We start from the raw sequence: 26,150 nt of genomic DNA on the forward strand, positions 1-26,150 counted from the left end.
AAATGATTGAGGTCATGGGAGCTGCCTGGCCCACTTGGGACCCTGCGGAGAAGCCTCGTACGCAATGAAACAGGGTCAAGTCACAACCCGGAGTCACTGGTTATTCCCTCTCATCAGTAAAGACCAAGCTGCGGAAAGCAGCTGTGAGACAAGTATTCTCTGAAGTGAAGATCTCTCTCCAAATCAGAGATGCAGGGAGAAGGGATTGAAGATGCAAATGTGACCTCAAGCTGCCATCACCAAGGCGTATGTGGTTGTGGACAAACTGCCTAAAGAATCGTCCAGTGTCCATACAGGATCCTTATGTCCATCACAGCAGCTAACACTGCTGGAAAAAGTGATTTTGTAAAAAGGAAAAACCTCACTGTGAAAACGTTTGGCTGCACAAAAGAAAAAAAAATATAAATACCCCCTATTGTGTCCCCTTAGCTTCTGCATGACATATTCCATACTGATCTTGAGAAATTAAGAGGTTAATTTCTTAATATATTAAGGAAAAAGACTCCGGCATTCTTTTCAGTCTACCTATGGTTCGATTTAGCTCATCATCATTATAATTTCAGTTTGCCGTTGCCAGAGGGGCTGCATCATTCATCCCATCCACAAGTCATTGATCTTCCTTTGCTGTGAGCGTAGCTAATGTGTGTGCATGGGACAGAGGAGGATGCTGCGGCTCACAGCTCCGCTCCCACCTGGTCCTCAGGGTGAGCTGGGTGTCTCTGAACAGGGTGAAGGTCCGGGAACCGCTGAACACAAACGGCTCCATAGCTACGCCTTTAATGGAGGCGTATTCCTTCTCTACCAAGCCAAAAGCTTCCATCATATCAAATCCTGGAATAGACAAAGAAAAACGAATTGTTAGATAAGAGTCAAAAAAACCCAAAAGTGATGGCAAAGCAGGTAGAATTAAACTCTAGCTAGCAAGGAGCAGGCAATAGGAGAAAAAGCCACAGCAACACAGATACCAGCAAGGCTGTGCAAGCTCACTAGAAACCTGGCGTGTGTTCTCCAAGTGGCAGCCAAGGAAAATAGTTTCTGCCTGTACCCTCTGCACATATTTGCTATAATGTCCTCTTGGAGAAGAGTAGACTAAAGATGGAGACTTTCACAGTTGTGTGGTCAAATCTCCAGAATGAAGAACAGATGAGAAAGAAGTTACTCCAATAAGTTCTTTTCAACGAGATGCAAAACCATTATCTTCAAAAGACATGGAATCAGCCTAGTAATTTCTAGCAGGGAGAGAGAATGATTTCTGCTCTTAAATGCTTTACATGTAAGAGTCAGAAAAATTAGGAAAGAACTTTAAAATATGAGCATTTCCATTTCTCTCTATTTTCTTGAGACACCCAGGAGTGACCTGCCTGATGTGGTGTGCAGAAATTCTCCCCTGACATCCCCTGCCTGGCTCGTGCAGCTTCTTCTCGCTCTCCCAGCTCATCATTAATGCTCCGAGTCATTTTCTCATTTCAGTTTTCTGTTCAGTAAGACAAGATCTTGCAATTGGTATTCTTTTTCTTTTTTTCAGTTTATCTGAGTTTGCAGCAGGCTGGGATGAAGGAGAGAGCTCGTTCCTTAGCAAGTGAAAAGGCTATAACTTCATTAAATTGTGGTTCTTTCAGTCTGGATTCCCTCACCCGTTCACCATTTACAATCTTCTGCAGTTTCTTGGCTTGAGTTGTTATTTCGCCTGGGGCTTGGTCCAGGGCGCTTTTTCTGTTTGTTTGTTTTCCAACAGCACCAGGGAGTTTGCCAAAGGAAATGACCTACTTGAGAGACATTTATCTCTGATATAGGGCTTCTGGCACAGGAGATTCCTTAAAACATGCAGGAAATATTGTAGTGTAAAGGATGAAAATAAAGCTTGAGTCACAATTATAAACGTATCGTAATATGGTCGTATTATTCTCACATCATGAATCTGAATGTCATGGTTTCAGCGAGCTGCTGTGGAAATGGGCTGCTCCTGACACCTTCGTCAAGGAGGAGAAGAGGAGGCTGATTTGTCATGGGTTTAGGATTTGATCGCTGTGGTTTCTGCATCCACAGACAGGATAACGACTCTGAGAGCCTCCTGGGTGGGGATGCACATCCTTGGGAGCTGCAAGGAGCAGGGTAGGCGCTGGGCAAAGCGACTCAGCCACGGGGTAACAGCGGAGCTGAGAACTGGGGCAGTTTCTCAGTCTCACTCGTATCACAAAACTCTCTGGGAAGGAGGTGATATCACTTTATAAGCAGGACTAATTGTTTTCAAAGCAGCAAATACACACAGCAGCCTGAACAGTATGACGTGAGGTTACAGCACAGATGGGAGAATAGGAATTTGCTGCCTTAGCAAAGGCACAGCCCGACTGCAGAGAGCCCTTCGCTAGAGATGGAAAGGTGATCTTGGTGACAGACTGAGAGCTTTTCTTATGGAAACCATATGAGCTAGGAATTGAAATCCTCTTGAATCTCAACAGCTATTTGAAGCCCAGCTTGCTTAAGGCCAGTGAAAATCCCGGCATTAACCACCAACAGCAGAGGCATACCAATACTGTTAGTGCAGAATATTCTTCTGCCTGATAAGGAATGTTTTCCTACTTCGGATCTCAGACTTCTCCCCTTTCCCTCAGGACAGGGAAACCATTTCCCTCCTGCTCACTTGTTGTGGATTTCTCAAAACGAGAAGACCAGGTAGTATTTTCATGTTCACAGCCAAGCATCATTGGGGCTTGAGGTGCTACTGTACCTCGTATGGAGCCGTGGGTGGAGCGGATGGTGGGGCAGGCTGTGAGAAGAAAATACAAGGGGAAAACTATTAGGGGGAAAAAAAAACAGTAGGAGATTATAGAAGCAAAATGAACACAGTTCCTCTGGGCAGAGCAATGGGAAAATACAACAAGACTTCGAATATTATACAGCTTAATTCAGAGCCTAGTCTTTAACCTTGTTTTTATATATATATATATATATATATATATATGGATAGAGACAGAGAATTTATGTTTATGCAAACATAAAGGTTGTTCCTTGGCTTGCTCATCACAAAAATAAAAATACCATCTTTCATCATCAAACATCTTCATGATCACTTTCTTTTGACTAACCTGGCACCTTACAATATGAAATACAAGGGATCATTATGTTCTGCAAGCTTCTCTTTAAAAACAGACATCAAAACACTATTTTTGTTTTTAAGCAGTGCTTTTACTGCAACGTGCACTTTAATGGTATTATAAAGTAAAGATATCTGCAGTTCCAAATGTTGTACCTGAAACTCAAATTATACACAGCAAAAATATATATCCCATCCTGAGAGTTCAGCTTTTGAAGTCTTTAGGGAAACACAGAGTTTGGGCAAAGTTTTGCAATTTGTCTTTCAGAAATTCCCTTGGTAAATCCTCTAAGATGCCATGGGGCAGAAAGCAAAAGAGAGAAGACTGAGACGTGAGGCTGGAACACGAGGCACTGTGGTTATGAGCACTCTCCGTTTAAAAGACTCAGGTCAGAGGGTGCTTTAGAAAACAGAACACGAATGCTGCTTTCAATTATCTGCTGCCATGTAAATCCCAGGCCATGGATGCCAGATGGAGCTGGGACAAAGGGAATGCTTGACGCAAAACGAGAAATGTCCCTGAAAATCAAGGACACTTGACAAGATGGGCTATTTCAGAAATGGTTTTCTAGGTCATCGGTATAATAGAGTGTCGCAGATCATTATTCTGAGGCTTCGTTATAGCCTTGCTATTGCTATTCTTGCATCAATGACGTTTCATACCTCACCAGAAAAGCAGGGCTTCCAATTGTCCTTACCCAACTTCTGCCAAAAGTGTAAAAATATTTAAAGGGGGTGACTTACTCTCTTGTGGGCACCTGAGACTCCTAAGTCTATAGGAGTGTCAATGCCCTTTTCATGATCAAGAAATACATGAAAGAAAGGACACTCAAACCTGTGACCTGGACGGCCATGGAACCGCTGGAGCCAGGAGTTAAAATACAAAGACTTACAAGATGTGTGATGCTGTGACCTCCATTATTCAACCTAATGCCTAGTTTTACACATATATACCATAATTCTTGTAGTACTGGGTATAAAACTAATGAAGGGTTTTACGGAAAGCGGTTAAGATTTCCAAACCATAGACAAAGTATATTGGATTCAAAATCAGAGTAAGGATCCTCAACAATGGCAGTTTGCATTTCTGCTTTGAAGTTTTTTCCTAGACTTTCCAGCCTGGGATTCCTGCTGTCTTGTTGTTCTCTTTGTTTCTTGTTTTTCTCCTCAAGCCCCAGCCAAATGCAGAACAATAAACATTCACTCCTGCAATACATCAGACCGTCTCTCTCAATAATTTGGTTACACATCAATTTTTGAGTCCTTTACTGCACATTCAACAGTTATCCCTGCATTATTACATATGATGTCTGCTTCTTTATAAAAAGGTTACTTTAGAAAACATACAGAATTTAATATTTCTCCTATTGTCTTTCCAGCTATATTGAATTCTACAAGGTGACTCATCAACTCTATGGAAGGATTTCTGCTTGAAAGTTCACAGGACTGTTCCGCTGTAGTCTGAACACCTGCAGATTTCCTCAATAAGCCACTTGAAAACTTAGTCCAACATGTTCTTCGTTGGGTACAAACTAAAACTTTCTCATTTAACTTGCTTCCACCTTCCTTTGTGGCTTCCATCAATAAATTTTAAAACTAAAGTTTTGCTTAGAAACATTTCAAATAGACAGAAAAGGCATTACTGCCACAATATCTGTATTCTAATATTTGCTTCTTAACAACTTTTTATAGCCCTGTTAATTCAACATTTCTCACTAATCCATTTCATAGTTTGCTTTATTTCAGCTATGAGAACATATGCTCATTAAATTTAATAAGGGAATTTAAACATGTCATCATTCCCTTTGCCCTGTTTTGTTCAAGTTGTGCAGAAATCCTCTGAAAATCCTATCAGTCTCTTTACTAAGTGAGTCTGATTTTAAGAAGTTATATGGTTTCTGGCTGTCCTTGGCCAGTCCCAAGAGACATCTGTCACAAAATAACAGACCCACTCCTGCCTGCCCTGCAGAGCCCACACTGTGTGACTTGATACACAAAAAGTAAAATTAAATTAAAGTAGAAAAACAAGACTTTATAAAAGGTGATTTACCCTCTGTTTTAGGTGGAATGAATCCTCGAATTGAAGGGAATTTAGACAACACAGGAGCTGAAAGACAAAACAACGCACAGATGAGCTCTGTTATTCAGGATGGGGATTCCTGGCTGGAGACCCACATGGTCACCAGCCCTTCCCAGTCATTCTGGAATTGCAAATAAAGCACGGGAGGAGTGAAGAAGTTGAGGCAGGATTTTCCTTTTTCAAGGTGAGTAGCCTATACCCTGCTGAGCAAAACCCTGACCTTGGCCACAGCCCCGTGCAAGCGAGGACATCACTGCCCCAAGAGACATTACCTCAAGAATGATGGATGGAACGTGATGACGAACACACACATGCTGACTGATGCACTCACCCGTCCGTCCCGTCGTGGCTGTGATCTCGCTCTCTCCCGTGTAGTGGACAGCAGAAACAGTCACCTTGTAGGCTCGATCAGGCAGCAACGACTGTAGGGTCACGCTGCTGCTTTTGCCTGGAGCCATGATCTACAGCGGGGTGGAAATAGAGCCTGACATGCGGGCAGGCTCCCCAGTATGGCTCTTATTCACACCCCAGCGTTACCTGGAGGGGTTCTAGTGACCAGCCCTGGGACAGGGGGCTCAGGGCAGCATCCCTGCTCAGTTCACCCAACAGTGAGAGCAAGCCAAGGAAGCCTGGCCATGCATTGCCATCGGACTAGCTGTGTGGGGGACTACGGTGCGTCCCTGGATTCCCTGACGGAGGGCATGGGAACAGAGATCAGCCTTGAAGATATTCAGGCCTACCCATGAGAAAGATGGGAGTAAAGGAGTATCCAGAGATATTAAGGTGTACCCATGAGAGAGAAAGGAGTAGAAGAGTAACATTGACGATAGCAAAATTAGCCAATGAGATGTTACTGCTGTAACTTGTAACCAATGGTGAAGAGACACATGAATTGGTAAAACTGTATAAAAATGCACTTGTGGCAATAAATGGGATCTACTACTTTCATCCTGGAAGAACTCGGTCTATGTCGTTTGTCCGTCTCAACCGCAACACTAGCTGTGTCCAGGGGAAGAGCATTTCCCTATGGAAAGACCTCAATACTCCCTATGCAAATGCAGCAGAAGTGCCTTGGAACATGGTAACTAGACTGGGTATGAGTAGAAAACCTGGGGTTTAAAAGGTTAATATTTAAGCTTTCTAAGTCAGAGGGACAGCAGGTTTATCCTCTGAGAATTCCTCACCCCACATCAGGGAGGGGAAAAAGCTGCGTTATTAGCAGCTTTGATGGACACAAATATCTTAATCACAAAGAAGCCTGGAGGTCCTCTTCACAAAACAACATCCAGCAAGTCAGGGGAAGAGACTTGTTTTGTAGTCCTGCAAACCAGTTATCCTTCTGGTAAACCCTCCTGGAGCAAGCAGAGGTCCCCTGGGCATGAATTTGTCCCCATGTCACCTACAAAGGAGCTGGACGCTTACTGTTTGCTGAGCACCGGTGTCAGAAACGGGGTTGTAGGAGATTTTGTAGTGCTGTACGCGGCCGTCAGGAGGGGTCCAGTGGATCTGGAGGCTGGTGGGGGTCTCAGAGTCAATGAAGAGGTTGGTGGGTGGGCTCCGGGAATCTGCAGCAAGGATTAAAGGTGAACAGCATAAAAGGCAGGAACTAAAGTCTATAAACAGGGCTAGCAGCACTTGCTTCCAAGGCCATTTCTGAACACTTCAGTGCTCTGCTGTGCTGTTAACCAGCGCATGGAGCAGCAGCAGTCACCCTGGGGACCAGGCAAGAGAGAAAACAGATCCTGGAGGGGTGAGGATTGCCCTAATACAACATAGTACAACTCAAGCATTCAACAATTGAAATCCTATGACCTGGAAAAAAATCTTGGAACTCCTGGAAGCACAAGGAAAAGTGATCCTTTGTATACATCATGGACAAACAATGATTGCTGGTTAAGCCTGGATCACACTTCCAAGTTATTCCATCATAATTTCTAATATTTCCCAGCTTTTCTTTCTGTTTTAAAATTGTTCTAAAAAAAATCCCAGAGCAGCCAGCACACAACAGTTTTGTCTAGCACCTCTCACACCAACACCTGCAGCCTCGACAAGGGGAGCACGTAAAGCATCTGAGCTACTCTCCATGTCCTCGCCCTGCACCGCAATGTATGGCTGTGTCCCAAATAGGTGATGGGCTGAGCTGTGGTCAGCCAGAAAAGGGTTTGACAGAGACAAAAGCTGAGCAATTTTTCATTATGTAAATGTTGGGTTTTTTTTTTCCCTGGGGTCCTGCTGTGTAGCAAACCAGACCCGGTGACAGAGGCTGTTATGTTGGAGTGATTTCTCTGAGCAGGGGATGAGAGTTACTAAGAGAAAGGTGGAATGGGCTAAATCCATTGGCTGTTCAAATAAGGGTCATCTACTCCTGGAGCTTGTTTCCAAGCAGTGTCTTGCTCAGCATAAATGCACATTTCTGGCTTCGGACCCGTGCTGGTGTGAAGACACAGAAGTGTTGGACAAAGAAAAGGAAGCATTTTATCCAGAAGAGACTAACAATGATGGCTGAGCCCTAAAGACTGTCAAGGACACACACCCAGGCTGTGAGATTTCTATTCTGCAGTTTTACCTGTAAGGCTCCTCTGCCCACCCAGCAAAGTCTAGGGTGACCTTAGAGCACAGGTTGAGTGAAGATCATTTGCATCTTCATTGATCCTCCTTCCCTTTTCTGTATAAAATGAGCCTATTTTACTGATGCTGAACCAAGTTTGCTGGCAGCTGAGTCAGGCTGGAGGCTGTTGCTGTGCATCACCACAGGGTACAGAGGAGAAGAAAACAAGTGTGGGAGGTAAAGTCACTTCAACAGCACTATTATTAGTGCTGCGCTATACATCTGCATCTTTGCTGGCTATTTCCTTCAGCTGAGGTAAGTGGAGACTCTGTTTAAGTGAACAAAAGGAAAGTTAGGAAAAGTCTTCTGAGTTGGGTTTATTTTGGAAAGCCCCCAGGCCTGGCAGAATTTGATGGCATGGATCTGACAAGCAGGAGAAAGGTCACTTCCTGCAGCTGCCCAGGAGGAAAGAAGCATCTCTGACACCGAGGACACCATCTGTGCCTTCAAATACCTCGTGAACCTCTGCTCCTCCACAGGAAGAATCCCAGGCTTCTCGCTCCTGGGTCTAACCAGCATTATGGGCACATTTTCAAATAAGAGTAAGACCTGGAGTCCACTCCATCAAAATACTCATCTGCAATGATTATATGGGTTGGGTTTTTTTCCCCTCACTGCCATGGGTTGAAGCTTCCTCCCTATATTTCAATCCCTTTTATTTGCAATGCATGCTCTGTTAGGAAGAGCTCATGGAGGAGCTGGATAAAGAACCTGAAGAGGTTTATCAGCCTTAGGCTGGAGATGCTGCTGGCACAGCTCAGCTGGAGGAATGGGGCACATAAGCACTTTGTAATCCACTTGCTCCATGCATTTTGTGACAACTGAAGCGCTCCTTTTGGCAGCAGGTTTTCATTTGGGTTTCAGTCTCATATAAAAATAAGGCAATAGCAGAGGGATGAGAGTCACAGGAGAAAGGTGGTTGTGAGCCCTCCCATGGGGGGCATGTCCTCCTCCTGAGGAGGATGCTCAGATGCTCAGGCCACCTGGTTCTGGTGGTCGGAATGAAATTAAGGGATCTCAGTTATGTTGCAATGCTCTCAATCTACATAAAAAAGTTAAACATTGAAATAAACAATAATTAAAAAAAAAAAAACAAAACAAAACAGAAGATCCCACTTTTTCCAGCTACACATCTTAACTCCAAAAGTACTTTTTACTCCCTCTTGCTCTCTCTGAATATTTAGTTACACCATTACCACTTAAACATGAAGTGCTGAGCTAGAGAAGATGATAAGAAGGGACGTGTACCATATCACCGTCTCCAACTTTTGTTCCCTTTCCAGCTAAAGCTGTTCAGCCATTTTAGGATTAATTCATAAACACACTGGGGATAAGTCTCAAACCATAACTTTGAAACAAGTATTCTGCCTGCCAGGAAGAAAAGAAACCTTGTCCCAAGCCTACCGAGTGACACATCACAACGATGAATGGTTTTGGTTTTTATAAAAGAGGGTGATGTTTCTGATGACTTGTCTGCAAGGGGCTGGTGTCTGCAGGGTCTCTTGAGCATAACCCATTTGGCCTGTTTCACAAAACCAGTGTGCAAAGAGCATTGCCCTGACCTGGCATTTTTTTCCTTTAGCCTTCAAAGAAGAAAGTATTCCCGGGAGGATGAAGGACGGGGAGAGAAGCTTGTGTTACCAGCGCTTCCTGCTGAGTTTCACTTCAGCCACTGCCCTCAAACTTCAATGTTTCTTAGAAATTCTACCAAGACGTTTTTAAGAGAAACTTCATAACTTGACCTATCCCTGCGTAAGGGGATGCTGCCAGAAGAGAAAAAGAGAAAAGCACTGATGAAAGGAAAAAGAGTTTCTCAACCTCCTCTAATGCACTTTTGTTTTTATTCAGTGCAGCCACTGCTGTTTACCAGGTTGCAACCCAACGTCTGCCATCCTGAGGAGAACTAGGGAGCTTTCAGCCCCCAGAATTTCATTTTATGATGAAAATTAGGGTGGAGAGGGCTTATAAGAATTGAACCAGGGGTTTGGGGCTTGTGATGCTCTAGGTGAATGAGTTATCATTCACCCGCTCTGCAGATTGACCCTGTTGGACATTCTAACCACTCATAATTGCACAATACAAGGCAGTAGTTTTTGCTTGAAACAGTAAAGGTTCGAATATAACCATACCGCAGAATTTCCCAGAGTCCTGCCTGATGCCACATCTCCCCACACATCCATTGCACAAGCCTTATTCAATTTGCTGCCATCTGCAAGTTTCCTCTGAACTGCCCGAGATCAGCACGGCCCCCTGGAAACCACCACCTGCCCCCTCTGTGCCACTTCTCCCCTGTGGGCACTTCTTGCTTTAAGCATTAAAAATCAAAAGAAACAGTAAACATTAAAAATCAAAGACGTAGCCATCAATTTTCTGAAGCCTCTAAACAGCTCTAATTGTCCATTTATCATTATATACCTGTAGAATGCTTTTTTTTTTCCTTTTTTTTTTGGCAGTATGCAGATCCTAGGTACTTGCCTGAAATAGCTTTCTATAAACAAATGTTATTATTATTCATTATTAATAAAACCTGAGCTTCTTATCCCAAGACTGCCATTTACTCTGAGCTACATCAGCAAAATACCTCCCTAAATGAGTTTATTCTGTGAAGGAGGGTAAGAGCTGAAAGATGGAGGAGGAGAGGATTGCTGCAGTTGAATGAATTGTATTCCATTCCCTGCCAACAAAGCCATTATAGAGGCAATATTAATTAAGAGGGCCTCTGGGAGTGCCACTTTTTAACCTCATATCCTGCCTGTACAAAGCAAGATTTAGATAATGCTCCCAGGCAGAGTCTGCCTGCAGGATTCTCTCTCATTTTTGTAAGTGCCCTCAGATGAAGCAGAGCTCAGCCGTGACGTAGCTGCAGAAATCCTCACCCTCCTTAACAGAAAATATTTTACTAACAGGAGGCATCCATTAGGCAGCACACGTTCAGCTGAACACCTCACAGAAAGCCAATTCATTTACACTAATACACTTCACAGAAGCAAGGGGAAAACCCAATGTATTCTACATTAAACACATTGCAAGGGTATCAGATGTCTACAAGATGCGCCAGCCTGCTTATGTTTGCCCAGCCTATTTTTCTCAGGACAAATTCAGAATACTTTAGGATGGAAATCTAAATATCTCTAGCCACTTGCAGACATTCAGGCTTGGGTTTGCAGAGCTGGAGATGCCCAGATCTGAGCTGCCACTCTGTGATGGGTTCTAAGGCATCCTGTGCTCAGTTAACTACCCCAAGGCTGTGGGTACCAAGCACGGATCACTTACTGGTCCTGTGCTGGACAGACACGGTGTCGCTTCGAGCACCATCTTTGTAATAGGCCCAGATGGATATTTTATAGTCGGTGTTCTTCTGCAGGCCTGGCAGGACAGCAGTTGCCACATTTCCAGCAATGGAGAGCTGCAGCGGGGAAAGAAATGAGTCAGTCGAGTTCCCAGGCAGCCCCAAGCTAGTCCATGCCATCCAAGTGTCTGTCTCACAGATTGCTCGTAGGCACAAATGAGTTTGCACTGGGCTTTGGGGACAAAGTCTGCTGTTGTGGGTTGTGCACGTCTAAGCAAAGGCAAAATCCCAGCTGTGATTAGTGCAGGCTAGATGCCCATGCGTTCCTGCCCAGTTATATACAGCAGCTACCCCAGTACCATCATTCCCTGCTCTGACACACAACAGCCCATCTGGAGCATGAAATCCCTTTGCTCAGTTTCAGTTTTTAGATGTGCTGGGGACAGAAGCCCCAGTACATCCCTATTTCAGCCCAAACATGAAGCATTGCATGAGAGACTCGTGTTTTTAAATCATTATTTAAAGTGCTGTTTGCAGTCACACTGAAAAGAGGGACTTAAGATGGAAGAGGTGACCTGGTCCATCCCTGCCCTCCTCCCCCTGTTGTCCCTGGTCATTCTCCCCTGTGTGTTCCTCACTTGGATCCCATCCTTATGGAAGTGCAGGATCCCAAAAGCAGTCAGTGCTCACCAGCACTGAGGAAAGCAGAAGTTCCTTCACCCGTCTTAGAGGTGACACCTCCAGCTATAAATACTCGAGTATTATCTTTGTCTTTTCAACAACAACTTGACATTGTGGGCGGGTGATTCTCTGCAAACCCAGATCTTTTTCTACTGAATTGCTTCTTAGCTATTTGTTCTACATCCTGTATACCTGTAGTTAATTATTCCTGCCTAAGCTTAATACTTTCTGTTTGTCCCTATTGAATTTCATCCTTGAGTTTTTCCAGAACACTTCTGCAATCTTCCCAGAGTCTGTAGGATGCCATCCTGCTGTCCCTCTTGTTTCCAGCACTTAACATGAATGTTCCACTGAATGGTACCAAACCCAGGACAGACCTTGTCTGACTCCATAGGCTCCTTCACTAGGTGCAGAGTTGTTTGATTTATTGAGTGCATTAAGAGGAATAGTTTTGCACCTCCCCATGCCACTCTTGCAGGCGAGTTCAGAGCCATCAAGCAGGCACAAAGCCACCACAACCTCCCTAGAGCTGTGCATGGATCCATACCTCCTGAGGCTTCTCTCCACTGGCTGTGCTCCACTTGATCTGATAGACAACCACGTCAGAGGCAGCAACAGCTTCCCACTGCAGTCGGAGGCTGTTCCCGGAGAGCTCGGTGACCTTCAGTGCCCGTGGCGGGGGGACCTTCACTGGGGGATGCAGAAGGAAAAGCAGCTGAAGCTGAAGTCAGAGCCAAGGTGGGGAGCAGATGGTCAGGGAGCAAAACATCAACTAGGCAGATGTCTGAGACCAGCCTGTCTTTCACTTCTTCAGACCCGCATGACAACGGCCATCAGGACGGAGAGGAGTAAATTATTTTTAGGACCATAATTAAGGAGGATTATGTCACTTGTGGAGAGGACACGTATCACACTGGTATTCTAAAGGGGAGAAGGCCAGGAGGGCTCTCAAGGACACAGAGCTTAGTGATATACCACGCCTTTTCTTCATTTACTCCCTTCCACCTCATTTTAAACATAACACAGTTGAACATATTCCACATACAAAGAACAACAGTCATCTGGGATTTGTGCAAGGGCTTTGGCCATGAGCTGCTGGGACCAGCCTTCAAAACATCCCAGCTGAGACACACGCAAACCAATTTTGTCACCTGTTACTGGGACCAAACATTTCCATTCCCTACTTACAGGTAGTAACATTGCCAGTAATTGGAAAGGAGTCCCCCTCATCATACGTAGATCGGACACCGATGAAATATTGGGTGAGGGAGGACAAAGGTCTCAGGACAGTGGACGTTGCAGTGCCAGGAACTTCCACCTGCAGTGGAGGAGTTGTGTGAGAGTTTGGAGAGGAGCAGCGGGACAGTTGCAGAGGGGTTAGCACATGGGTGGCAACTGCATCAAAAGTGCCCATTTCAGAATTAAAACACTGCCAGCAGAATAGCCCTCCCTGAAACACACAGCTGAAGGAGAACAAGGTAGTATCTGACCCCCTCAAATTTATTTTCCTTCCATCAGCCCCTTGAGGACTCACCTCTCCAGGGTTGCTCCCTCTGCTAGAAACGTAGGTGACGCGATGAGCTTTCACGGCTGGAGACGCAGCGTCCCAGCTGACCCGAACGGACGCGTGGCTGAGCTCGGAGAAGCTCAGGTACCTGGGAGGACTCAAGGCCACTGCAACAAGAAGTAGTGACAAAACTCTCAGGTTCCACAGGCTGCACAATGGCAATGCCACCTGCTGCTCTTAGATAACCCTACCTTGAACTAAGAAACTCATTCACCATACAAGAAAATATTCTCTTTATGTCACTACCATACATGTCCCTGGGATGTCATGAAAGGCTGCCTGGGCTTTAGATGAAGAAGCAGTCAAATTTCCCCCCAAACAACAAAGAGCTCAGGGAACAGCTCTTTCAGTTCTCTTACCAGGGGAAAATCACTCCTTTTCCACAGCTCAACACGTAATTAGAGATCCCCTCGGGGACCAATATTCACTTAAGATCAGGCAGGGAAGAAGCAGCGTGTTTACAAGCCACATGCACAATACGGGAAGCACCTCATTTAACATGTCTCTCCTGCCTTAAGTGTTTAATAACAAGTCAGTAGCAGCAGCAGCACTTACGGGTGGTTTCCTGGATGCTGGCTGGGTCACTCGCATCTTCCCCATACATCGCGTACACCGCGACAGAATACTCTGTGCTGGGGGACAGCCCGTCCAGCAGGACCTCAGGCTGGGCCACCTTCACCTGTCAACAGAGAGAAGTTTTGGGGTATTCTTTAGTTCTGGGGTACTCACCAATACCCTCAACAGAGCAAAACCTTAGGGAGACACAGGCCGTGGTCCCTTTGGGACTTCAGCACTTGGTTTGGCGCTCTACGGTGCTCAGTGCTCTGCCCGTCTTCCCAAGCAACACCAAACACGCTGGGGATACACATGGAATCATAGGATGCCCTGAGCTGGAAGGGACCCACAGGGATCATCGAGTCCAACTCCTGTCCCTGCACAGGACAGCCCCACAGTTCACACCGTGTGCCTGAGGACGTTGTCCAAATCCTTCTGGAATATTGTCAGGCTTGGGGCCGTGAGACCTCCCTGGGGAGCCTGTTCCAGTGTCCAGCACTCTCTGCATCAAGAAACTTTTCCTAATGTCCAACCTAAATCTCCCCTAGCACATTTTCTGCCATTCCCTTGGGTCCTGTCACTGATCGCCAGAGAGAAGAGATCAACTCCTGCCCCTTCTCCTCTTCTCCCGCTTTGCTCAGACTCACGGAAAGCCCTTGCAGAAGAGCTGCCTGCTGCAAATACACCCAGAGCAGCTGAGTTGCTGCCACCTGCCGCTAACACAGCCCAGCAAAGCTCCGCTCCGGCAGCTGATCATTCCAGAAACCAACCCAGAAGCTTATAGGAGTCTCCACACAATGAAGAACATTCTTATAAAAGGCTGGGAACATTTTAATGCTGGTTTTGCAGATATCCCGTAGCCTTAGAGCACTGGACTCTTGGAGTGCATAGGTAACTGCGGAAATGTTCTAATGTGCAAAAATACAATTTTAAATGTTGGTCTCTCTTCAAATATTTTGAATTAAAAAAAAAAAAACAAAACCAAACCCCACACAATTATGCACTGAGAGCAGAATATAAGCATTAGTGGCTTTGTTTTGAAAACCATCCTGCAATTGCTCCTATTGCTGCTTATTCAGGGGGTGAATCTGAGTCAGAAAGGCAATAAATGTGCCCCACTCCTTTTCTTTTTTTTTTTTTTTATTTAATTCTTATCCTCAATCTACAAGTATTCCAGAGACCTCATTAAAATGCACATATTACAAAACTATCTTATATGTTTTTAAGGATTTTCCATTTATCAAGCATTGTTTTAGCCTTATGCAGTATCGTTGGTCTGTTTCTAGAGGTCAGCGAAAACTGCCCTAACTAATTTTCAATTAACATTTTAAGATAAGCAGAACAAAGCCATTTTTGTACAGTCTCAAGGATACAGCAATTATACTTGGGGCTGCAAAGATGTGAGTTCAGTGCCCAGGTTTCCAGGGCCCCATGAGATGGTTCTCTCCCTGTGCTTAATTTCCTACATTAAAACCTCACAATTATAAATTGCTTTGAGATACACCATAAAAAAAAAATCTTCCATGAAAGATGTTGCTGGCAATAATGCTGACACTTTAAAAAAACCCAAAAAACCAAAAAAACACAACACATGATACCAATTCACAAAGGTTAGAGCTACAACTCAACTCAGCCCAGAGGCTGAAAAACTGATATTATCCGTATTTAACTTTACCTCTGTGGTATAGTCCTCTGCTCCGTCGGGGGCAGCGGAGCAGAGCACCAGGTACTGGGTGGCTCCCCGGGCGGGGGTCCAGCTCAGCCTGATGCTGTTGTGGCTCAGCTCGGAGACGCGCAGGGAGCGAGGGGGAGACAAAGGCACTGAGGGGAGAGACAAGGCAGAAAGATATCGTCAGTGTCTGAGGGCTGCGACAGCTCAGACCCAGAGGAGACCTGGCTTTGCAACAGCTGCCGCCAGCTGGTGGCAATCCACCCCACATCTAACACAGCGGAGCAGGCGCTGTACAGAACACGGGTTTAATTCACTTGGAACCCGAGATTGAATAAGCAGCAAGGGGTTGGAAGATATTTCTAGCATGGTGTGTTACTGCCACGTCTGTTGTCTCCTTTGCAGCATGATGTAGGTGGAAAGGGACCCCTGAAGGTCTCTGGTCCAAACTGCTGCTCAAAGAGCTGATTGCTCAAGGTCTTGTCTGGTAAAGTTCTGAACATCTCCTCAGATGGAGACAGCTGTAGACAGAGTGAATTTGGGGAAGGGAGAAAAATACAATGTCAGGCTCCAGTTTGAGATGGTCACAAAGCAAGGGCTTTGTTCACCTATCATAACCACGCATCCGCATAATTCTCTCTACTCACAACCTACATGTGGAGGTGACACCTCTCAGCGTGTCCCCAACAACCGTGTCATAGACAGGAACCACCGACACCAGATACTCTGTGTGCGAGGTCAAATTGGAGAGTTGCAAAGAGGAGACTCCTCCGTCTAAAACCACCTGAAAGCACAAAGGAGGGCTGTCAAGACAGCGAGCTGCTGGCCACTCTTTAGCAAAGGAACGGCTGAACTGGCCTTTCTCAGCAGATCTGTGCCCAGAAACATGAAGTCCAGTTGCCTTCCGAATTCTGTGCCAGCTAGCATCTCCCCAAAATAGAGAGGTAAGAGGCAATAAGCATTCCTGTCCTCTAAGACAGCAATCTGTGCAAACACCAAGCACAAGACTCTAATCATGCCCTCATGGAAATCAATGGAAATCCATCAACAATTTGGGTTTGCTTTTCTAAGCAAATATCCATCAAAGATGAGCATCCTTGGACAGCTCTGTGTACCTGAGTGTCCTCTTTGAGTCAAAATAGGTGATTTAGGGAGGGGATAACACTGCATAAGAGAAAAATCAGCATTGGCGTGGCTTGCAGTATTTCTAGCAAGGTGATATTTATCCCATGTCCTCCTCTGTCTTGTCATCCTATCAGCTGATCACATTTATGTCCATCATGCATTTAATTTCATCTCAGGCTTTAGCTGATGTCCAACAAGAACTGTACCTCTTTCCTCATCTTTTTGTCTACTCAAGTCTACTTAAATTCCCACCCACCATCTGGAAGATACTTCAGTCTCAGATGTCCAAGAAAGGTGTCTCACCTCTTTGGGGATACCACCCTTAGACGGGTAATACACAACCCGATATTTCTTTGGTGGCCTCAGAGGAGGACTCCAGGTCAAGTGCATGCTCTTAGAAGTCACGGCTGATATTTTAAGGTCAGTTGGGCTCAGCTGGGGACCTGTGTTCACAGGGATATCTTTCACAGTGCTGCCTAGGAATTAAAAACACACTTACTTTCTTATACTCAGATTTCTCATGCCAAATGTACTTTCCAGCTCATAAATATGAGTGACATTTTTCAAGTCAAGTTACAGACTCCTTCCCTATAGAGAAACTGTTCCAAACTGCTCTGAAATAAATATTTTAAAAGTGGGAATACAGAGAACATAAATACTCCATAGAGAACAGGCTGTGTATTTTGCTGGGTGCTGGGAATATTTTTTCAACACAAGTCTGCATTTTTGCATGTATCCAAAAGATGACCCAGCTTTCCTTAGTCATGAAAATTTGTGAAAATGAACAAACAAAAGTTATTTTGGTTTCTTTTTTTGAGCAGTTCATCTTTCTTTAATCTAATCTGCACCTTTGAAAAATGTCTAATTATATCAAATAAGTACAAAATAATATGGATTAATCAATTTATTTATATTAATTTCCAGAGCATTAAAATAAAAGTATGCTTGAAAGTTACTTTCCCATTCTCAGACCAATCTTCGAGCAGGGAGAGATGGAAACATGTACATGATATTTCTCCTGAGGATCTAAGTTAACATCTGGGGTGGTTTTTCACTCTCTTGTTCATCACAGAAGCTGCTCTCCAGCAAAGGAAAGAAATGGGCTGCTTGGTTTTAACTTGAAAATGCCTTGGAGGTCCATCATTTAAAGAGTGGAGAAAAAAAATGTGTTAGGTGTTTCACCCTCTCCTCTTCCTACCTCCACATTTCCTCCAAACATTCTCCCTAATCTATTCTCAAACCAGCTCTTTTGCTTTTTCTTCCTCCTCTCGGTTGGAAGAAACTTAGAAGAGGAGATGGTTACAAAGCATTTATCATGCCATAAGATAACGGAAGAGGGAAAAGAAGTCCTTTCTTCTCTACAATGGTGGTTATTGTCATTAGGTTATTCTTAATATATCCACCAAGAGTCATCCAAACCCCTGGTAGGAATGTCCGTTGCCTATATTGGCTCACAGACCAAAAGCAGGTAACCAAACCAAGAGCATCAGAACAGAAATATCTACAGGACCCTTGTCAGGCAGCAAGAGGGCTGAGCAAGGAAATCAGGGCTGAGGAGAAGAGTTCAGTGGTGTGGAAAGGGTGGTGGAGCTCATGGAGGGAAAGGTATGAGAAAGGGCCAATTCTGATGGCTGGGAAGGTGGATGCTGAGCAGAAGGAAGCTCAGTCCTCACTGAGAAGGTTTCACTTCACCTGCATTTTCCTTGTTGCTCTTCTCTTTGATCCTGGTGCAGAGGACACGGGTGAGCCTGCTGACCAGAGAGCTCAGCAGGGGGAAATCCAGCACGTTGTACACGGTGAGCTCCAGCGGCTCCGAGGCCACCTGCTTCAGCTCGGCCTCATCCGCGTTCTTCACCCCTGCAACCAGACCAGAGAACGAGCCTGAGAAACCTCCCCAGAGAGGAGCAGCTTCTCCCTCTTGCTTCTGTGTTGTTCATTCAGGGGCAGGATGGGTCCATCGTCACCCTACTCCCCCAGCAGAGCCTCCCAGTCATTCCGGTGGGGTGGTGGCATCTCAGAACGGCCTTGGGCTTTCCTGCAGCAACAGCCTCAGGCCAGCCTGGGAAGGGCTTTCAACACTGTGGGCTCAGAAGGTCTTTTCTGGCCTGAAGTGGTCTAGTGAATCATTCTTCCACTCGTAGGCTTTGCTACCAGGAAGGCAGATATTTTGCACCCTAAGAGGCATAAATGGGGGAATGAGTGAATGAATAAATAACAATTTTATATTTATAAGGTGCCAGCACTCCCCATAGAGACTCTGCTATTCATCAGAACATCACGTTGCATTTCAAGAGTGTCAGGGATAAGCAAAAGATAGACCATTTATCTAGCAGAACTTCACCATCACAGGGTATCCTCCATCCTTGTCCTTGTGCTTCACATCCTCATTAACTCCCTACAGACCAAGCTCCACAACATGCAACTTATTTTGCTTCCCAGTGGCTCAAGGTCACCCTAGCACTGCCCAAGCAGAACCATTGCCAGACAGGGATCACACCTGGTTTCTCAAGTCCAAGGCCATTACCTTCCCAGCTTTGCCAGCCTACTCCTTGCTTGCTCTTGCAGTGAGAACCAAGGTGCTATGGAGATTAATAATCAGGTCCTGATGTCTAAGGACTAAACAATGTGATCTACCTCTAACCAGAGAGGAAAGGCAAAGACTCCAGCCAGGAACAGATCTCCAGGGATCTCAGGTACTCAAATGTTGGTCTGTTGAGCTGCACAACATACAGCTGAGGCTCAGCAGCTCCACTCAGTCCATGAAAGAAATCACAGTGCCAGCCACTTAGCAATATGCAATAAAACCTTGCTTGTGTCTTCCCAAGATAAATTAAAGTTTGGGAGACTGCAATTTTAGGTGAATTTTCTGTGTAACTTTATTGCCCATATATTAGTCTAGCAGACTTGTTTAGTCATCAAGGACAGAGCTGCTCAAGGCCATTTTGTGTCATTATTGCTGCTAGATAGCAAAGAGAAGATAATGTTATTATTCAGAGAAATTGGAAGTTTTGAGAGGCAGTAATTATAAAGAAGGTGTCCTGCCCTCCCCAATACAATGTTCTCTTGCCTAATTCCACAGCTGAGAATATTGTTCTCACAGCACAGGTCTGTGAGGCTCGCAAAGGTCTTTATGGCTGGGAGGTGTGAAATCTCTCATGTGAGTGAGTGTTTTTCCTAAACAAACAAAATCCCCTTTGAGACACTGCCTGTGCTGAATAAATGAGTTAATTTTCATCTTGGCTACAGTGCAATGAGGCCTTACCCATTACCTTACATTTAAAGCATCATGATGTTCCTATGAAAGTCGAGGGAACATAACCTTCAATTTGAAGAAGATCACAAGTAGGTTGACTTTGTCCTATAGCTTATCGATGGCTGTGACCTTACCAATGGCAAGTATCTCTATGCCCAGGTTTTTCAACGTCTGAGCAGCCAAGTTGGCATCATCCTGGGATTTCCCATCAGTCAGGAGGATCACAAGCTTCTCAGCCTCCAGCCGTGCACCAGCCTCTGGTTTCAAATTCTGCTCCAGGACATGGGTCAGCGCCAGACCTGGGGAGGAGCAGAGATGGATGATGTGCTACAGTCTTGCGCACCACCCCCCAACACCTTTGCTCTTTTCTCTGCCCCCAGTGGCTTTGGTCCCCATGAAGTTCATCCTGTGGGAACAACTTCCCCCACTGCAGCCCCACAGATCGCTTAGCAGAGCCCTGGAAGATGGAGTTACCTGTAAAAGTGTTGCCACCCTTGTATCGCAAACTCCTCACAGCCTCCAGCACCTGCTCCCTTGTGGAGTAAGTGCTCAGGTCCCATTCTGTGCGGGGATCGCTGCTGTACTGGGACAGCCCTGGGGAAGGCAAGAGCATCAGCATCATGCAAGCTAAGTTGCAAGAGAAGACTCATTTTAGGGAGGTGGTGCCAGGCTTGCCATGGGAGGATGCCACGAAATAATGATAGGGAGTAAGGGTGAGCAGACTTGGTTTCTTACTCCATTTCTCTGCATGGTCCTTGTCATGCAGGCAGCAAGGTGATGCTTCAGACCCCAATGGGAACAGTGGTACCTACCCCTGTGGTGGTGCTCTGAAGTGTTTGATAAATTCCCACTGCTGATTGGGGTCAAACTAGTTGGATGCAGGGAGAAGGAAGGATTTACGCTGTCCTGATTTCATGCACAGCCTGGCCAAGGCCGTATGATGGGGTTAACATCCTTCAGAACTGGGAGCAGCTCCAATGCAGCATCACCAGGGCATCTGTAAACATGGTGCTGTGGAGGCTGAGCACCTCAGAGGTAGGCAGAAAATCCCAAATGTATCTCAGCATCAATGCCAGACCTGATGCTGCCCAGAAGACATTGCTTTTGTTCACTGTGCAGCTATTTCTCACAACCACTAGGGGCCAGAGCTTGCTACCAGATGGGAAAAGCTGTGAAAGCAACAAGTGGGACCCCATCCTAAAGGAATAAAAGCTCCTCAGAGTAGAACATGACCACTGAAACAGAACCAAGGCTCCTTCAAACACACACTTCCCCAGGTCAGGAAACAGGACAGAGTCCTACCTACTCTTATCTTGTCTTGGGCAATACTGAATGGGGAAATCAAATTGCTCAGAAACTCCTTAATGAGCTTGAAATTGTTGCGTCCAATGCTCCAGGATCCATCCACAAGCAGGACGATATCAGTCATTGCAGATGTGTCGCACTGGAACTGGGAACCTGGGGAGGGATAAGGTTTGATATTGAGAGAAGCAATTGTGAAGGAGGAAAAACTACTTCAGTTTTAAGATAAAAAGCAAATCTGCAGCGTAAGGCTTTGTCTGGATGGTGGACTGGACCATCTGCCAGTCTGACACATCCCAGCATCTTAGGAAAAGCACCTGGTTAAGGGTAACCCATCTCAGCACTGAGAACTGAGTGGTGCACAGCTGTATTTCTGCAAAGAATGGGTTAAAGCTGTCAGGAAGCTTGTGCCTAACGTGAGCTCTGCTCTCTGCAAGCTGTCAGCTCCACTACATCTCAGCCCCAGCCCTGTGCTTCCCTTTTATCTGGCCTAAGTCTCCAAGAACTGCAGGTGATTGCTTAATTCCATTCCATCACGAGATCCCCTGTGGGCTATAATTATTTCACGGCTTTATATTAAATTCAGTCTCTCCGTAAAAACCTGCTGGCATCGCAGATACTCCAGCCCTGCCTTTCTCCCCACCTCAGGCCTGAAGCTCAACAGAGGATAAGACAGGGCATGTTGCTGATCGAATGCATCTTCCCCAAATATTTTTCAGATGGGGGATTTTCCATCTTTGTCAGAGGGAAATATATGATCTCAGCAAGATTCAGTGGGCTGCAATGAGGTTACTCCCCTATCTCTTCTCACAGCCATAGATTCGTACTGGTCTCAAGGGACCACGTGAGGATGCTCTGGCCAATCCCATTCCCACCACTTCAACAGTGCTGTGACCATCTGCCCTGCCATAGCATCAACTGACACATCTGAAGGGTCATCATGGATCAGTTATCTGAGAAACACGAGGAACAAGTCCAGAAGCAGGTTGGGTAATGAACTCCCCTTCTGAAGGCTTGGGAAGGTCCATTGGTGGGGGGTTATGCTGCAGAACACATACTCTTACATGGATCTGTCAGAAGCAGGGGGAGGTGGCAACATGGAGACAATAGTGGAAAATCAATCAACTAAATCATCTGGAAGGAATTTTTGGCCTAGCTCCAGTTTGCCTTAAAATCCGTGAAGTTCCGCAGAACTCCAAACTTCTCCAGAGATCCCTGACAGTTCCCCAACACATGACCTACCAGTTAAAACCACTGTCAGCATCACTTGTCCCCCTGAAAATCTTGGTGACAGAAAGTGAGATGGAAGGCTTGTATTCAACAAGCATTAGGGAAAACTAGGGAAGAAGGAGTACAATGTGTTTGAAACCCCTCTCACCTCGCCTCAATGAATCCTTGGTGGGTTTTTCTTTTCCGAGAGACTCTTGCTCTGAGCTTGCAGGAGCACGGTGGGATGATCTTGTGGTTGTTGGTGTTGCTTCTGTCACACTGGTCTCTGCTCTGGGCTGGTTTCTGGTGGTTTCTCCTGAGCCCTTTGGCTGTGTCCCCTTCTGCCTTTTCTTTTCAGCTCTGTCCTTTGCTGTGCTCCAAAGAGGAAAAAAAAAAAACCTATTGTCCCTACCTGTGTTATCCCCATGCAACCTGCTGCACTTATCGGCTGATTTCAGCCACATTTGACAGAGGTGTGGGGGGCTCAGAAAGGATCCAAGTCCTACAGGCTTTATGCCAACAGGTAGCTAGATAAATCAGAACATCTTTTTCATGCCTCTCTGAGATGACTGTGTGCAGGCTCATGAGTTTATAACAATGTTAATAGTGGGTCATATCGAAAGTTTGTCCTTCCCATTATCTTTGACAATGAAAAATAATGAATGTGTATAAAATATAAACCAGGGAAAACATAACATGGCACCTGATACCCAATGTACCCTTCAGACCTCAGTAACCTGTGACTCAGAAACATCCTGAGCAAGTGCAAGTCTTTTTGTGTAATAGCCCTGATGGATCAACACGTATAATTGCCTCTTCAGCTCATGTAAACCTTGTTGCCAGATGCAGGTGAATCTATGCAGTTATATACCGTTCTCAGCCATAGGAGAGGGCTCACACCTTCTTATAGCCCATCTGCAGCCAGGCTTGGGACACAGAGGCCAGGAAATCAGGTATTATTAGCCCCAGTGCTTGGGGAACAGATTGTTCTCATAGGATCTGCTCCAGCTCAGGACATTCTATGATTCTATGATTCTAAGTTGAAGGATTTGACTGTATCTGCTGAATCTGAATACCTGCCAGCCCCAGGCGTATATGGTTGTGCTTCGTAAAGCTGGACAGTTTGGCTGGCATGAGGTGCAAATATTTTTAGGTTGCTTACTGTGCTCTTTTAATTCAGAGGTGCAGGCAAGAGATGAGATTGGGCTGAGGGACGTCTCACTGAGTGAATGTCCCTGACGAATCAGGGGGTGCAGGGGGAGGGTGGGGATGGTTTTGGGGACAGCTGTGCACCCACCTGGCTGTGTCAGGACGGCATTCAGGGGTGGGGGGGTGACCTCTGCCACCCCGCTGTGCTCAGCAGCTGAGCTCCCCGAAGAGGTGAGATTCTTTCCTGACGCAGCTCCTGAGTTTCTTCGGTTATTTCTCGTCTGTGATGCATTTTTTAACTCCTCGACTGTGGGAAGGCCAAGAACAGGAAGAGAGAGTCAATCTAGATGGGTCTGTGTGTCACAGTCCATCCCTCATCCCCTGGGTTTTCACCATCTCCTTTTCTAACCTTCCGTGATTGCAGCATGCTCTACAGGACATACTCTGGAGGTTGAGGTCATAGGAGCCACACCTCCAAGAGCTTCAGGAGCTCCCTGAATGGTAAAATGTAGCTCTCTCTACTTACTCACAAATTTCCTCTTGGCAAACAGGGCTTCCTGGGAGCCGTTGAGCACGTAGACCTGCAGCGTGTATTCCTTGGTAGGGCTCAGCCCCGCCACCGTGGCTTTGGGAGTCTTGGTTTTCAGCATGACTTCTTGCTCCGAGTCCCCTGAGGTGGGATGAAACCAGAGTTCAGAGACTGTTAGAGCTTAAATTTAAGCTGACAGTAGCCAAAGCACTCCTGAAATGCAGGGAATGTCTGCCTAGAGACCTCAGTCAATTCCTATTTCTTTTTTAATTCTGTGGATCTCTGATTTTTACTTTTTTTTTTTCCATGGTTTAGAATGCTTAGGTTTGTTTTGGTTTTTTTTAAAATATTCATCCAGCACTAGTGCAACACTCGCCAACTTCTCAAGGAGTTGCTGAGCGAAAAGCTGGTCTTCAGAGGGTAAAGGTTGGGCAATTACTAGTAAATTCTGCTTATGAAAACCAATTAATGTGTTTGAGGTCATACATGGAAAAGTGACGAAGTGGCTTAGTGTTTTTGGAGGTCATCACTGGCACTTGGGTCCCCTCTTACTTATCCCAGCCCCTCTCACTGTGCTGCCTCTGCAATCCCCATCCCTCCCAAGGGCAGCTGCTCTCTGTGGGGACACAGCTCATTTCTGGGGTCGGCACTGCCTGCAGACCCCTCTGGCCACGTCCTGGGGCTGTGGGACCTGTCCCAGGGCTGTGATGTCCCAGCCAGCCAGGAACGGGGGCATTTCTGCGTTGGCACGGCACTGAGCAGATGGAGCAAGGCAGCTCTGCAAAGCAGCAGTCAGTGCTGCACCACGGTCTCTGTGCTACACAAAACACAGGGGAAAAGGCAAAGTAGCTCCCTAAAACCCTCTGATTAAGAAACAACTGCAAAATTTAAACTATGGATGTATTTCTGACCCAGCCATCCCTGTGCTCATGCCGTGGGTTGGAGATGGAGCTCCCCAGCCTACGCAGAGGGAAAGCCTCAGGCATGAGGACCAGCAGGGATTCCCTGCATTCCCGGGATGCTCCTGGGGAGGAGCAGGGCAGAGAAGGAATGAGAAACCTCCTGCTCCAGCTTGGGAAACAGGTGGGGGCTGCGCTAAAAGCGGGTGGATGATCAGAGGGGCTCGGCCGCACGCAGTCCTGCCCGGCAGCTCCCATCTCCAGCTCGCTGGGAGAGCGGCAGCCGCTGAAACCTAAATGCCAGCCAAGACTAAGGTTGCCTCCAACCGCTGCTCCCTGCTGAGGGTCGTCGTGTCCTTCCAACACCACCACGTTCAGTGTCTGAAGTCAGGGAGAGCGGGAGCTTGGCCAGGACAGGGAGCCATGGGGCTGTGCCCCACACACAGGTGGGGTCAGGAATTCCCATCTCGTGTCCCTGCAGATGGGGAGAGCTGAGAACACCCAAAGAACCGGACAAGGAGCAGTTCATCATCTTTTTTTTTCCTCATGCAGTCCCAAAGAGCAACAGTTTCTGGCTAAGGCTTTCCCTGAGGATGAAGAGGAATGAATTCCCTCTTGTGAACAGGTGGCAAAGGGACAGTGCCTGCACTGAATGGCACTATGGGCTGCCCTCACGGTGACCAGAAAGGCTTCTTGTCTGTACTGCATATACAGCCCCGTGGAAAGTTTTGATCTAGGCAATCAACGCTTCAAACCAGAACAACCAGTGGATAATTCTCTCTGCCTTTTCTCTGTCACCTTAAGGTCTGAACGAAGCTCTTACTTAAGCCCTGTTGTGCGCCCACCAAAATGTGCAGCTCGGTCCCTCACTCACACACAAACCTCTGCCTGTTCTGATGTCCCAGGCGCTGGCACGTACCTGCCATGGGCTTTACCCGGACTTTGTAGCCGTTGATGTTCCCTTCAGTCTCTTTCCATTTCATCTGCAGCCTGTCTTCCGAAAGGACAGTGAGCTTCAACCGGCCGGACCCTGGGCAGGAGACGTGGCTGTGCGGGTGCAATTCCTCCCTCTGCACATGCACACACAAAACCCCACGTAGCCCATCTCCTCTAGGACAGGGGAACAGATGAAGTGCCAAGG

The 26,150-nt window shown here is 46.2% G+C and overlaps 1 protein-coding gene across 1 annotated transcript in view; it reads right to left on the bottom strand.

Annotated features, from left to right (window-relative positions):
* Positions 1 to 26,150, bottom strand: part of COL20A1 (collagen type XX alpha 1 chain) — a 49,206-nt gene that overhangs the window by 17,577 nt on the left and 5,479 nt on the right. The window contains exons 3-23 of the mRNA XM_065645555.1: positions 25,929 to 26,039; positions 24,108 to 24,251; positions 23,730 to 23,888; positions 22,602 to 22,802; positions 21,224 to 21,379; positions 20,396 to 20,515; positions 20,056 to 20,220; positions 18,361 to 18,525; positions 16,972 to 17,144; positions 16,198 to 16,327; positions 15,550 to 15,695; positions 13,875 to 13,998; positions 13,287 to 13,426; positions 12,941 to 13,070; positions 12,300 to 12,442; positions 11,056 to 11,188; positions 6,597 to 6,739; positions 5,506 to 5,635; positions 5,145 to 5,201; positions 2,729 to 2,767; positions 693 to 831 (exon numbers count right to left, since the gene is read on the bottom strand). Of these exons, the coding sequence (XP_065501627.1) occupies positions 693 to 831; positions 2,729 to 2,767; positions 5,145 to 5,201; positions 5,506 to 5,635; positions 6,597 to 6,739; positions 11,056 to 11,188; positions 12,300 to 12,442; positions 12,941 to 13,070; positions 13,287 to 13,426; positions 13,875 to 13,998; positions 15,550 to 15,695; positions 16,198 to 16,327; positions 16,972 to 17,144; positions 18,361 to 18,525; positions 20,056 to 20,220; positions 20,396 to 20,515; positions 21,224 to 21,379; positions 22,602 to 22,802; positions 23,730 to 23,888; positions 24,108 to 24,251; positions 25,929 to 26,039 (2,848 nt within the window). The remainder of the gene's footprint in view (positions 1 to 692; positions 832 to 2,728; positions 2,768 to 5,144; positions 5,202 to 5,505; positions 5,636 to 6,596; positions 6,740 to 11,055; positions 11,189 to 12,299; positions 12,443 to 12,940; positions 13,071 to 13,286; positions 13,427 to 13,874; positions 13,999 to 15,549; positions 15,696 to 16,197; positions 16,328 to 16,971; positions 17,145 to 18,360; positions 18,526 to 20,055; positions 20,221 to 20,395; positions 20,516 to 21,223; positions 21,380 to 22,601; positions 22,803 to 23,729; positions 23,889 to 24,107; positions 24,252 to 25,928; positions 26,040 to 26,150) is intronic.

The sequence above is a fragment of the Caloenas nicobarica genome, chromosome 15 (genome assembly GCF_036013445.1).
Source record: "Caloenas nicobarica isolate bCalNic1 chromosome 15, bCalNic1.hap1, whole genome shotgun sequence".
Taxonomy (NCBI): Eukaryota; Metazoa; Chordata; class Aves; order Columbiformes; family Columbidae; genus Caloenas; species Caloenas nicobarica.